General features: G+C 47.1%; 1 protein-coding gene across 1 annotated transcript in view; it reads left to right on the top strand.

The window, feature by feature from the left end:
• Nucleotides 1–13423, top strand: part of CACNA1B (calcium voltage-gated channel subunit alpha1 B) — a 199011-nt gene that overhangs the window by 4810 nt on the left and 180778 nt on the right. The window contains 1 exon segment of the mRNA XM_030461487.1: nt 1683–1822. Within this exon segment, the coding sequence (XP_030317347.1) occupies nt 1683–1822 (140 nt within the window).

The following is a 13423-nucleotide window of genomic DNA, read 5'->3' as shown; positions in this document are numbered from 1 at the left end:
TTTGTTTGTGGTTTTTTGTTTGTTTATTTGTTCTTGGCAAAGGTTTTGTAAGCTTGTTGGAGCAGCAACAGGTGGGTTGGGTGGTTGGGGTGTTCCTCTGTGGGGACAAAGGAGAGGAGCAGTAAGGTGACTTCTACAATCTTATGGGGTGATTTCTGACCCCTCTTCCCTGTCTTCTGTTCTGGGTTGGAGTCCAGGGCTTCCTCTAGCTGTGGAGAAGCTGCTGGAAGGTGACTTTTAGGGTAGGATTTCTTCTGAAGGTCATGAAAGGTCTGATAGTGTTGTTTATTGCTCTTTTTCTGGGAATAATTAGCAGTGAGGTGGGGAGCTGGAGCTGCCGCCTGTGACAGCTCCTGTGTTCTGAGTAGGTCTGGGGCTGTGGGGCAGTGCTGGGGCAAGAGTTGCCATGCTAGGAAAATAAATTATTTTAACAAAACTGTGGCTGCCAGACTTGACATTCATGTTCTTTTTGCATTAGAGAATCAAAATCACCTTTTGTCATGAGTAGAACTGCAAAATGTAAGCAGCTGCACATCAAACAGCAGCTGAAGGCTTTGGCTCTGCTGACCAGGGGGGCTGAAGCCATGGGAACAGAGGGTTCTAACCTCTTAATTTGGGAGTTTGCTTTCTTCTTTTTTTGGGGGTAGGGCTGCTTTGCTTCCATTGCCTTCAGATGAAGTCAGGGATCTAAGACATGTTTGGAAAGTGGTTACAGGTGCCAGAGCTAATTAACGTGATTCTGAAGCTGATGCTCATTGCTTTCACCTCTTGCTTTGTTCCCATTCCTTGCCCACCTCTTCGTTCCCAATGTGAATGCTTCTGTGTTGAGATTCCTACCAACAGAGTGAGGGAGCTGGTGCCATAGATGGAAAAAAAAAAAAAAAAAAAAAGGAATGGTTTAGTAAAAGTGTGGAGACTGAGCTGGTGAGCTGGGATGCTGAGCTGGGATCCCTTGGAGCCTGAGCCCCAGCCCTGGCTGCTGCTGGAGGGGAATGGGCTTTTCTCCTTCCATCAGACACACAGGGGGGGAAACAAAACAAAACAAAAAACCAAAATAATCAGGCAAGGCTGCAGCTGAGGCAAGGGAGAAAATGGAGGGGAAGGAATGAAGGCAGAACTGATGGAATAAGTGATAAATAAATAATTTCCTGCCAGTGCCTGCAAGCTTGCTGGGCTGACTGTTCCTTCCCAGGAAATCCTCCTGGTTCAGTTTCCTGGATGGGCTGTGAAGTGTGGGTTTTCTTCTGTGTCAAGAAGTACAGAAATATGTGATCTTGAGTTTAAATATATCCCCGGGGCAAAGTTGGAAGGGACCTCAAGGATCATTTGGTCCAACCCTTCAGGTATTATTGTTTATCTGAGATGTCTCAGCACTCTGACAGCTGTGAAACAACAAATACAGAAATTGATTCTGTTTCAGTATTAAAAGTACCTGCAGAGGACTGAGTAAAGGTGGCAAGTGTGGGGTGAAACCATCAGAATAAAGGCAAATAATTCCCAGTGTGAAAAAACAAACTTACTTTCAGGGAAATAATAATGAAATTCTTTGCTCTTAATTTCAGTAAACTTAAACCTTTGGGTTTCAGCTCTGCTCAGAGAGCCAGAAAGGGCCTGAAGCTTGTATGAGTACTGCTCTCAGAAGTGTGGGTGTTGGCCTGACACCTCTGTTGTTTCTCTTCCAGGATGACACGGAGCCGTACTTTATTGGGATATTTTGTTTTGAAGCTGGTATAAAGATCATCGCTCTGGGCTTTGTTTTCCACAAAGGCTCTTACCTCCGGAACGGCTGGAACGTGATGGATTTTGTTGTGGTCCTCACAGGGTGAGTCCTTCCTGCCTGAAATCTGAGGGCAACCTTGCTTTGGTTTGTGTTGGTTTTGTCTGTGGGCTGAGATGGGAGAGATTTTAGTGAGCTGATACCGATAAACTGCATGTTTGATCTTACTGTTGTTCAGTAATGGGTGTTGTGCTGAACGAGTGACTTCCAAAGTGGTTTTGACCCAGCTAAAGAGAGGTTTTGTGATTATTTATTTGTATGTCTGCTGGTGTGTACTTTGTCCAGGTGCTTACTGACTTTTCCTGGACTTTGTGGGTTCTCAGTACCAAATCAATTTATCTTCATTTCAGAAGTCAACATGGAGTGAGTTAACAAACCCAATGCAGCTCATTTTTAGCCTATTGCAACTGGTGGGGTTTTTCTGCAGGGATGGGTTTGGTCTGCTAGACATCACTTCTCCAAAAATAAATCAAGGGGGTGTGTGGGTGTGTGGCTCAAAAAAATGGAGCTGAAAACGTGGCCTGGGCCTTCTGTACCTGCATTTGAAATGTTAGCACTCGTTTCTGTCCTGCAAACCTCACAATTTGTTTGTTCTACGGTGCAACAGTTTCTAAATCTGGTTGTATAAATGTGTATAAGGAAAACACAAACCTTTAGTAACACTCGGGGTCAACTTGTGCTTTAAAACTCCAAAGGAAATGTTCCAAAGGTCTCTGTGGGGTCCTGATCCTGCAGCCTTCATTTTGGAAGGAATTCAAGTAGTTTTTTCCTCTGAAGTCTGCAGTCTGGCTCTTTCTATTGATATGCACTCACCTTGCACATCTTCCCTGCCACTCCGTGTGAGCAGCTGAAATGTCCCCTGTCAGTGGGGTGGAGTAGGTGCTGGTGGGCAAAGCTGCATCTGTACAGAAGTGTATTCATTAGCTGCATTATCACCCTAATTCTATTTGCATTCAGAGTACCATGTGATGCAGCAATTGAGATGCCAAAGGGAATTCTTTATGTATTGAGAGGAAGAAAATAAATATGCAGGGCTTGGTTCTCCTGCTGCTGGGGCTGGGTATTGAATCAATAGGAACTTGACTGGAGCCACGAGGAGAATGGGATTTCCATACTTGGAAGCATAAGGGGAGTATGAGGATGAAAAGAGAATGAGCACAGATGCTACAATTATTCATGGCAATGGTATGTTCTGGTTCTTAGTGTTATGCCCCTCTCTGTGTTCAAATATATATGTGTGTGTATGTATATATATATATATATAATGCAAACTCAAGGCTCTGATTCTGGGAAGGGCTTTGGCTTGTGCTTTGATTTATCCTTCAGCAAAGCATTCAAGTACACGTTTGAATTCAGCTGACTCCAGTGGTTCTGTGCTTAAAGTTAAGGTTATACATAAAAGCTTTCCTGAATTACAGCCATATTGCTATTTGTTTAGGCATGTTTTGGACTGGCTTTTTCAGAAACGCAGGCCAAGAATCAAAATAGAGTATTTTTTATTATTTTTAATTTTTATTCTTTTTCCCCCCCTTAAATTGCCCGGCTGGGACTGAGACATTCCAAGTTTTGTGGCAGTTTCCTGAGGGCTGTGTCTGTCCCACTGGTGGGATCAGCACCAGTTGTAGATGTGACGGCTGCAGAGGTGTGATACCACCATCTCCTGGTGGGGCTTTCCTTGGGCTTGCTGTTTGCAGCCTGGTTTGATCTACTCTTGGCTTGGTGAGGCAGCTGTGCTCAGGAACCCTGGTGCCACCTCCTTTTGAAGAGCCACCCTGTCCCTGTCACAGCTGCTGTTTCCAGGGCTGACACTCTCTGGGCTGGCTGGAAATCCTGTTGCCCACGGGGTCACCAGCAGGCAGGACACGCAGGGGAGGAAAGTGTCAGCTGAGAGACATCAGCTCCAGGAGTCATCTGAGGAACTCCACAGACCTCTAATCCTCTATTCCAGGGATGGATCTAGCAACTCACTTGAGCTGGTGCCCAGGTTTTGGTGGCTGGGGAGGTCCTGCTGACAGTAACTTGGTTATTCTTCTGCTTGGGTAGATAAACACCTTCCTGAACCTGGGGCTGTGTTTCCAAGCCCAGTAATGAGGGGAAGGGACCTGGAGTAGAGAAACAACCCCAAAAGCTCTGCAGCTTCACCCAGGGGGTTGAATTAGTGTTTTCTCTGTAGCTTGTTTTATTTTGCTCTGATTTTAATAAAGCCTCATTGTGCTCAGAGCTCACTCCTGTGTTGCCATGGCTCTGTGCTAGGAAGCAGGAGCTCCTCTTCCTTCTCTGGCCAGGAACCCTTTTCCTCTGCCCTCTTTTGGGTAACAAGAAGGGGGGTGTCTGAACAAGGCCTTTTGCTGGAGCCAGGCACCCTCCTGGCACCTCCACATCCAGATGTTAAGGGCAGGTCACTGAGGGAGAACATTTGCTGCTGACAAACCCGGCTGATTCCCCAGGAAAGGGCTGCACAGGGGGGACACACAGTGGGACCTTCATTTCTGTGGAAGGTGCTCTGAGATCTGTGTGTTTCAGGAACTGATCAAGCAGGCTCTGTAATTTGTTAGAGAATAATAAAGAAGGGCAGTGCTAAACTTGCACTTAATGTGTCCTTATAAATATAGATAGGTAGGACATCAGGTTTTGAGAGATCATTTTACTGCCCTGTCAAAAGCTTTCCTTTCCATATGTGCAAGACTTCTACTTGAAAATGTCCCTTGTGTGTCCCAGGCAGTGAGCAACATTCTGTACCTGAGCTCGGTTTCACACTGATCTTCAATATTAGAGGGATTTAAATGTCTTTTTATTCATTTAATCTTTTTTTGTGCAAACACAAGAGATGAGGGAAATGCCTTTCCTGATGCCCCACACAGGGCTGTGTACCTGCTCATCCTGCTGAGTGCACGTTTTTCTGAAGGCAAATGGTGAATGTCAGAAAATCTGATCTCATTTGCAGCTTTTAGCTAAAAACCCATAAGCAAAGAGCAGTTCTGCTCTCCTGAGCTGTCTCCATAGGAAGAAGGGCAGCCAGTGTCTGGGTGTGCTTGGGAGGAGGCTGTGGAAGAAGGCTCTACCTTTATTGCACTTGGCCTTATGTAAATATGACAGGGCTCACACACTAACCCTTTCCACCTCTTTTTTCTTTTTTTCTTATTTTTTTTCACTGCTCAGTGCCCACACACTGAGATTATTGCTAAATATATATATTTATTTCCCCGCAATGATGGACATTTTGTTTGTCAAAATCAGACAGCAGAACCTGTTAATCAGAAAATAAGCCAGGGCTGTGTTGCATGCAGCCAGGATCAATATCCTATTGAGCTGAACAGGAGCTGAACAGACAGAGGCCCAGAGATACCTTGGTTTGTTCCAGCAAACACTCCCCAGCAAGGCTCTGCTGTCTTTCTCTTGTTCCCTTCTAAGGCAACATGCTGATTTGCTCATAATAGAGGCCTGGGAAAATAATAGATTCCTGCTCCTTGAAAGAATTTCTTTCCTCTGAAATTGTTGTTGTCATTTCGTGGGAGCTCTTCCAGCTGCAGATGGGAGCTGGGGAAAGCTGCCCTGCGTGGCTGTGGCTGCTGTGGGGACACACGTGTGTTCTGTACCTGCTCCATGGCTCATGGTCACATTTAGATGGGATTGCATTCACCCCAGGGATGGCATCACCCATTAGCAGCTCTAAATCATACTCAAAAGAATGGAATTTCTCAACTGGCTGGGGACTGGATGCTCTGGGTGCACGTTTCCCAAGGGAGGAGAAAAGGGATTTTTTTTACTCTCTGACTGCAGCCTCTTGTGGGTGGAAACCTCAGTGCTCTGGGGAGCAAAGTCCTTCCTGACAACCAAAACCCTCAGGTGAGGGTGGATGGAGCCCTGAGGGCCTGGAGGGTTCAGACAGGTTTCTGTTGGAACCCATGAGAAAATTTCTCCTGGTGTCCTGGGCTTGGGATGCAAGGTTCTGAGGAGCTGCTGTGCTGGGTTAAACCAAACCTTCCCTCTGGCTGGAGCTGGTGAAACAGGGGAGGGATGGAGAACAAGGAATGGATAAAACCATCCTTGCCTTCCCAATCCCTAAAATTTATGTATCTATTTTTTTTGAGGATTAAAACCCACAGGTCTGATGGCTTTTAAATGATGGAGATGATTTCCATGGTTGAGTTTTTGAGCCTGTTTATACTTTTGGTTTTAGCACACCCTCGGTGATGGGTTTCATTTCATACCACAAGAAAAGGTGCTGCTTATCCCTTTTTTTTTTTTTTTTTTGGCTTTCAGTCAGCCTGGATTAAAGACTCTTGAAGAGTCCTGGTGTTTTCTTGAGCCAGTTGGACCAGCTGACTGGATCTCTGGGTGGGACAGCATGTGCCAGGCCTGGAGTTGCCAAATGATGTGCACAAGGTCTCTGCTGTTCCTGATGGCTCGGGCTGTCGGGAACAAAGTACAGGAGCTTGAATTATCTTGATTGTCTGGATGACTGAGAAATGTGCTCCCAGCTCCTGGTGATGTTAATAACTTGAAAGGTAACACATTTAGCAGGATAATAAAGCCCTGTTCATCCTCTCTGTTAGCTCTGCTGGTTACCAGGCTCATCTCAGCACGTGGGCAGCCCCAGTTGCTATTCCTGGGGTGCTGTGTGAGGAGCAGCAGCAGCCGTGGTTGCAGTGATGCTGGCAGAGGGGGAGGCAGAGGAACCACCCAGCCTGGGCTGTGCCCCAGCCCCAGGGCTCCTCAGCTTTCAGTTCCAGGCATCCCTTCCTCCAGGGTGGGCTGGAGGGGGGAGATGTGACCCTGGGAATATTGGAGAAGGGGATGTCTGCTTGAGGTTCTGTCAAATATCATAGAACCCCAGACTGGTTTGGGTTGGAAGAACCTGAAAGCCCCCCCAGTGCCACCCCTGCCATGGTCAGGGACCCCTCCCCCAGCCCAGGGTGCTCCAAGCCCCATCCAACCTTCAGCACTGCCAGGGATGGGGCAGCCACAGCTTCTGGGGGCACCCTGGGGCTCATCACCCTCACACCAAAGAATTTCTTCCTCATGTCCAACCTCAGTCTCCCCTCTGCCAGGTTAAAGCCTTTCCCCCTCATCCCATCCCTCCATGCCCAAAGTCCCACCCCAGCTTTCCTGGACCCCTCCAGGCACTGGGAGATGCTCTGAGGTCTCCCTGGAGCCTTCTCCAGGCTGAGCTCTACCCAGAGGTCCCAGCATTGTTTCCACACAGATGTTCCTCTGTGTCCAAAATCCTTAGACAGGGGTGGCCAAATTACAGAGTCCTGTGTGACCGACTCCTCCTTACTCCCCAAAGCCCTTCCAGCTTGCAACCCACAAACAGCCAGAGAAAGATAATTCAAGAAGCAAAACTGCAATGAAATAAACCCCCTCGGATGCCCTGCCAACATCACTTCAAACAGTATGCTCAGTGATTTTATTATTTTTTATTTAATACATTTTAGTTCCAGACAGTGAGGGAATAGGTGCAGGGATATGCAGATTTCCCTCTGCTCTTCCAAGGTGGAACATTCAGCACTTCTGTGCTAGAAAGCAAAGCTGAGCAGCAACAGGAGCTGGGAAAATGGATACTTAGAGAGGCCCCAAGCTCCTCCTGATTATCTGTCAGCAGAAGGAGGGAGGCTCTGTGCAGGGCTGTACAGTATGGGTGGTGAGGGATGAAGGCTGATTGCTGTGAGCATCCTGCATGAGTCATGCCAGGAGCAAAGCCTCTGTAGGTTTTTATGGAGCTAATCCTTGTTTTCAGTTTCAGTTATGCTCCCATGATGGGTGGATATCTGCTGGCTCAGGAAAGCTAAGGGTGGTTCTGAAACTCAAGCAGGTGAAAAAAAAAAATGGAGAAGGCCAAGAGAATTTCCCTGTTTGCAAGGCTGCAAAGTGTGAACCAGAGACCTGGCTGATGTGTGGGGCAGCAGGAGCTGAGGGGCAGATGGAGGGCAGGCAAGGAACCACTTTTTTTTTTCTTTTCTTTTGGAGGCAGAGAAAATGAGTGATTAGTAACTGCAAGGAAGAGGGCGTGTGAGGTCTCAGTTTGAACAGTCAAAAATAGTTTGAAGTTCTTCTATTTTCTGTGTCTTGGCTGTCTGGGCTCTTGGGGAGCTAAAAAAGCATTTTCCTTCAAAGGAGAAGATGCTGGACAGGGAGGAAGGATTGGGGGGCTCTGAATCCACTCTGGAAAATGTCCCCGTTTCTTTTTCTGCACCATCACAGCCAGCTTTGCTCAGTGGGGTCTCTGCAGGTTCCTTGAGACTGGAATTTTCTTTCCCTTTGGGCTTGTTCCACCCACCAAAGAGGGTTCTGGGCCATGCTGAGCCCATGGAGTGTTAATTAGGGCTGGGGTCTGGGGGGCAGGGTGACTTGTGGTGGCTTTTGTGGGTTGGTTTTGGGCAGGTTGGGTTGAGCAGGTGGGGGGTGGAATTGTGTGGCTGGCTGCTAAATTAAAAAGAGATTTTCCTGAGCAGAGGAGGACCCAGGGCTGTGCTTTGGGGCAGGCTGCAGATGGTCACAGAGCCTCAGAGGTGGGGACAGCTCTTCCCTGGCAGAAGTTCTCCTTGAAGCATGGATCTGCTCTGGTGGCAGCACAAGGGAAGGTTTCAGGTCAGGGTACTTCTCAAGGGCAAGCAGATAATGAGCTTGATGTGCTCCTCTCTTGCTTTGTTAGAAATGACTGCGAGGTATTGGGTACCTGGTAAGTGCACTGATAAATGATGGTGCAGCACAACAAGATGCCAGGAAGTTGAGGCATGGAAAAATAGCTTTTCTCCAAAGAAAGAACAGTTTCATCAGATTTCCACCTTGGGCCTTGTTTATGCCCCTCTGAAGCTTTTTGCTCACAAGGAGGGGGGTGCTGAGCCCCATCAGAGGGTGTTTGCATCTCCCAGCCCATGGACCCTGAAGCTGGGAAGATGTAAAGGTGCCCACCCCAAGGGAAGGGGAGTTGTGATTCCTTGTCACAGACCAGCCAGGATGACAAGTCCATTTGTCCAGCTTTTTGTGTCCATTTCCAGCTTTTTATGGCTCTTGAAAGGAAGTTGGTGCCAGGGAAATGCTGCCCCTTGTGAGGGGATCAGCTGTGCCATGGGGAGAGACTGACTGCAGGTAGGAAGGGGATTTTGGATGAGTCTTATCATGCCTTAGGAATTGGGTAGTGTGGACATCTTGCTGCTTGTTCTTCTCTGGAGGTGGGAAGCATTACATACTTAGTTGCTGTTATAGCTGTTATATATATATATATATCTGGTGTAGAGGTAAAGGAGCAAAGCTCAGAAATGAGCTGCTTGGAGGAGACCAAGATTTTTCAGCTAAAAAATGTCCCTATGCTGAAGAGCTCTTGAACTAAACTGATCATCAGAAATACTTAGCTGGATGTAGTTTGGTTCTGGTTCAAAGAGGACTTTAAAAAGAACTTGAACTGGAGAGCTCAGATGATTTTTCAGTTAAAAAAAAAAAAAGGAATAAACTGAAAGATAGTTCAATCTTTTGGCTTAATTCCCCATCTCAAACATCCTGAACTAGCACCCTTGAATAAAGTTTGGGCATGAGAGCTTAGATGGAAGGCTGTGAAAATTATTAAAGTATTGCAGAAATGTTCATTTAAGGAGAAATGAAAAAGCTGAGAGAGTTAAAATTGAGAGGGAAGTCTCATAAGGCTGAGATAGATAAAGAAAAAAAAGAGAGGAAATCATGTTTCCCTATCTATTCAGGCAGGATTCAAAAAGCATCAGTAAAGAAATTGAAGTTTTAGAACTTCTTTACAAATGGAAATGTAATTAACTTGAGAAACTCATCACAAGAATTTGCTTCAGCTGAAATGGTCTGGTTTGGGTCCTGAGACTAAAGGAGCTTTGAGATCATCTGCAGATTCACCAGAGAGGAAATGGATTTTTTGAAGGTGGATGATTAGGCCCTTTTCCTGGTGCTCCCTGCAATAAGTTAGGTGGAAATGTGACCAGGCTGTTTCATAATTGTCCTTTTCTCTATCTTGTAATTTCTTCTGAATCATGCTGGAGCCACGACTCCAGCTCCCAGCCAGACTGGGCCAGCATGACCTGGCAAACCCAGCACTGGATGTCAGGCCTCAACTTTGTCTTTTTGTACATGAAACAACATCACTGAAAAACTGGCATTCCATCATTTAATGTCTGATTTAAAGATCAAATGTCTTTTTTTCAGGCCCTGCTGACAGCTTGGAGAGAAACTTCAATCCTCCAGCTCTGTGCTAAATGTGCCCTCAAACCTGCACACCCAGCTGCAGGGAAAGGGCTGGGGTTGAAAACTGTCACATCTACAGGGGGTCTGAGATGGTTTTTAGCCATGGAGATGCCACTTTGATAAAGGTGTTGGTGTTTTGTAGAGGAGTTAGGTCTGGCACCATCAGGTCTGGTGCTGTGGAGGTGTTCCTGCTCTCTTCCCATGCTGGAACATCACGTTGAGCATCACCATCACTCTCCAACCTTTGCAGATTGGAAGAAGGTTCTGGGAGGTGAAATTAACTTGTCAGGGGGTGGCCCTGTCCTGAATGAGGTTTCAGCCAGGCATGAAAATGCATCCAGCTGCCAGAACCTGAGCACTGGAGCTCTCATGCTGGGTAGGAGAGTGAACAAACCTCCCTCCCCATGCCAGAGACAAATCTCTGCTGCTCCTCTGGCCTCCAGGGCTGGGTAAAGGTGGGAGCCAAGAGCCAGGGAAAGCAGCAGTGAGCTGGTCCTGAAATTTGGGCAGGTATGCTGGTGGTAGGTGGGTAGCACCTCTCCTGATGCTCATCAGAAGTTGGTCTGGGGAAAAGACATGATGAAAGCCTCAGGTTTTTGCTTGATAAAGAGATGAACCAAAGTATCCTGTCTGCTTTGGGCACAGACAAAGACTGAGGTCCAGAGAATTCCTTAAATTCTTTTTAAGCCTATTATTTGCAAGAGCTCCTAACAGTGTGATCCAAGTGAGTGATGCTCCATTAGCCCAGGCCATGCAGCTGATAACATCTACATCCTCATCACTCCATAGCAGATTATCTACCCTGACAAACATGCTGGAACAAATATTTTACCTTTCCTCTGGTGCCAACCACCAGCCTTGCTTACCCACTCTCTGACCAGAAGCACTACAAGTTCCTGAGGCTCTGTGATGGAATTTATCTCCCAGCTTGGGTGAATCCTGGGCCTGTGGCACAGTTTAAATCTTTTTCTATAGTAATGAATCAAATACTTCAATTATCTAGGGACAATGTAAGAGGATTTGGAAATAGTACACTTGGCTACCAGTTATGGATAAGATAAGACCACTCCACAATTCACTAAGTCTATTATTACAAGAACATTGCAGGTTTTTTCCACCCTCCCAGGTTACAGCATTAAAGCTAATTATAACAGGTATAAAATTATGGTTACCCCTGACTTTCACAAGAGGGGAGATGGACAAAGGAAGCTCAGCATGATCCAATTTCCTTGCATTAATTGGGAGGCATGAAAGAACATGAGACTAGAGCAGCTGATAGTGCTGTGTAGGAGACAGGTCCAGGATAAAACAGTTTCAGTTCTCTTGCCCAGCAGCTTGAGCACTGGAGTGGGATTTTGGGTGTCCTCTTTTTTCTTTACTTCCCATGTTGTTGACTAAGAAAGGATTTTAGGCCATAGCTTTTCTCTTTTGTATCCACCCTCCTATCTCTTTAAAACTGGGAATAACAATGGTGCTGAATTGGTGATGTGCTGCAGAAAGAGGCCAGTCGGCAGTGTTGAGGGGAGATTAAAATGTTTCAAAAGAAGTAAAAATAAGACTTTAAAAATGTTGAAATCCAGTGAGGGGAATTTGAATCAGAAGTAAAATAGATGGTAACAGCATAATCTCCTAGAAATGCAGATGCTCACTCACAGTGAGTGGGAGAGCCTTGCACGGAGCTCGGCGTTCGTGTTCCATGGGGAACGTGTTAGAGGCTGGCGTGCCACACGGGGGGAGCTGCAAGTGTGGGTGTCTGTCAGAACTTAACCTCAGGAAAGAGTGGCCCCTTGGGGGAGGTGACATGCTTCGAGTCAAAATGTCCACAAGTCTCAGCACTGATTTGCTAGGGAGTAATAAAAATAATTTAAAAAAAGAGTGGGTCTGCTTGTGCTGGAGCAGGAGTGACCCAGTGGAGAGAGGGGAATGTCACCCATGGCAAGGGCAGTCTTCAGGGTGACCTGGATTTAAGTTGCTTGAACCGTGGATAGAACTTGAAAATAGATGGTGCCTAGAGGACATGAATACAAGGGAGAAGTTGGAAGTCCTTGCCTGGTGCCTCTGGTGCCTCTGTCCCCAGGAGCTGAGGGCAGAGGTTCTCCTGGGTCACTGCAGCACAAGGAGAACCACACTGCTGAGCCCAGACACTGCAGCCACTTCCCAGGTTCAGCTGGTTGGGTTTCAAAAGCCTGCTCTGAGAAATCAGTCAGTGCCTGCTTGGTCTGAAGGAGCCCAGAGAACAAAAGTGAGCAGGAGATGTATTTTATTTTAATTTTTTTTTTAAATCTGGAAGACCTCCAGCTCATCAGATGGTACATATTACTCCTTCTGATCCCTCTAGGCCTGCCCTCTGGTTCTGCTTGGTTGGAAGGATGAGAAAAATCTCCTCTTGTAAATGTCTTTAACAGTGGCATCAATGTTGGGGGTGTGGAAGATGGGGAGTTGGTGTCCCCTTCCCCAGGTCCCTGTAGAACCTCCTTGCCCATTAGCAGGAATGGAAGAGCCCCCCTGCCTCTTTGGAAACCTTTGTTCCCAGGGAGGGAGGTTTGGGTGAGGCTTAATTTCAGACTAATAGCCTGTTAAAATCTTCACGTCATTTCCTTGAGAATGCCATTAAAAATCAATTACTTTAATGGGGCTCAGTTGGAGATGTTCTGAAATATGGATGGGCTGAAGAAAAGTGACTTTGCAAAACAGGGCCCATGGTGCTGCAGACATTTGCTCTGCTTCATCTTCACGTGCATGGACCCAACCTGATCTTTTGCTTCTCAGCCCTGCAGAACCCAACTGAGCTGACCAGTGGGAAATGCCATGTACCATTGCCCAAGCCCAGAGAGCTTGGGAGGGAGCAATTCTTTCACCCTCTTAGAGATGCTGCAGTTGGGCTGCTTGCCTGAAATAATCCCCAAATCCCCGTCAGCTCCAGGAGCTCCCTCAGGCCTTGCCCATCCGAGGCTCCCTGTAGAGCAGAGGTCTGATGCTCCTGGCTGCTGATGCTGCAGGATGTCCATGAGCTGCATGTGGCAAATGGTGCAGGCTGTGACTCCAGTCCCCACCAGAAGGACCAGCAGGCTGGGCTGACTGGAGATCAGCTGCAGGGCATCTGGAGAGGTAGCAAAGCTGCATGGGGTGGAGATCAGCTTCCCAGGCTGGGCTGTTTTGTCCCATCTGGGAGTTAAAAACACTGCCCAAGTGCTTCAGGGTGAAGGTGTTGGAGCATTCTTAATAATCATATCACCTAATAAAGGAGGTTGGGTGGGTGGTCAGATAAATGGGGCTGGATAAATGCTTCAGCTTTGGGGCTTTGGCAGCAGCTCCTGCAGGGCAGGGCTGGGCAGCTGCAGGGCCTCTTCCCTTCAGCTTTGCTTGAAGCAAACTCAGCAAATCCCACCTCTTGCCACTTCCCACTCATCCTGCACTAAGCCTGGTTTGTGTGGGAAGAGG

The sequence above is a fragment of the Calypte anna genome, chromosome 17 (genome assembly GCF_003957555.1).
Source record: "Calypte anna isolate BGI_N300 chromosome 17, bCalAnn1_v1.p, whole genome shotgun sequence".
Taxonomy (NCBI): domain Eukaryota; kingdom Metazoa; phylum Chordata; class Aves; order Apodiformes; family Trochilidae; genus Calypte; species Calypte anna.
Note: the sequence above shows the minus strand (reverse complement) of the source record. Positions and strands in the feature narration are given on the sequence as shown.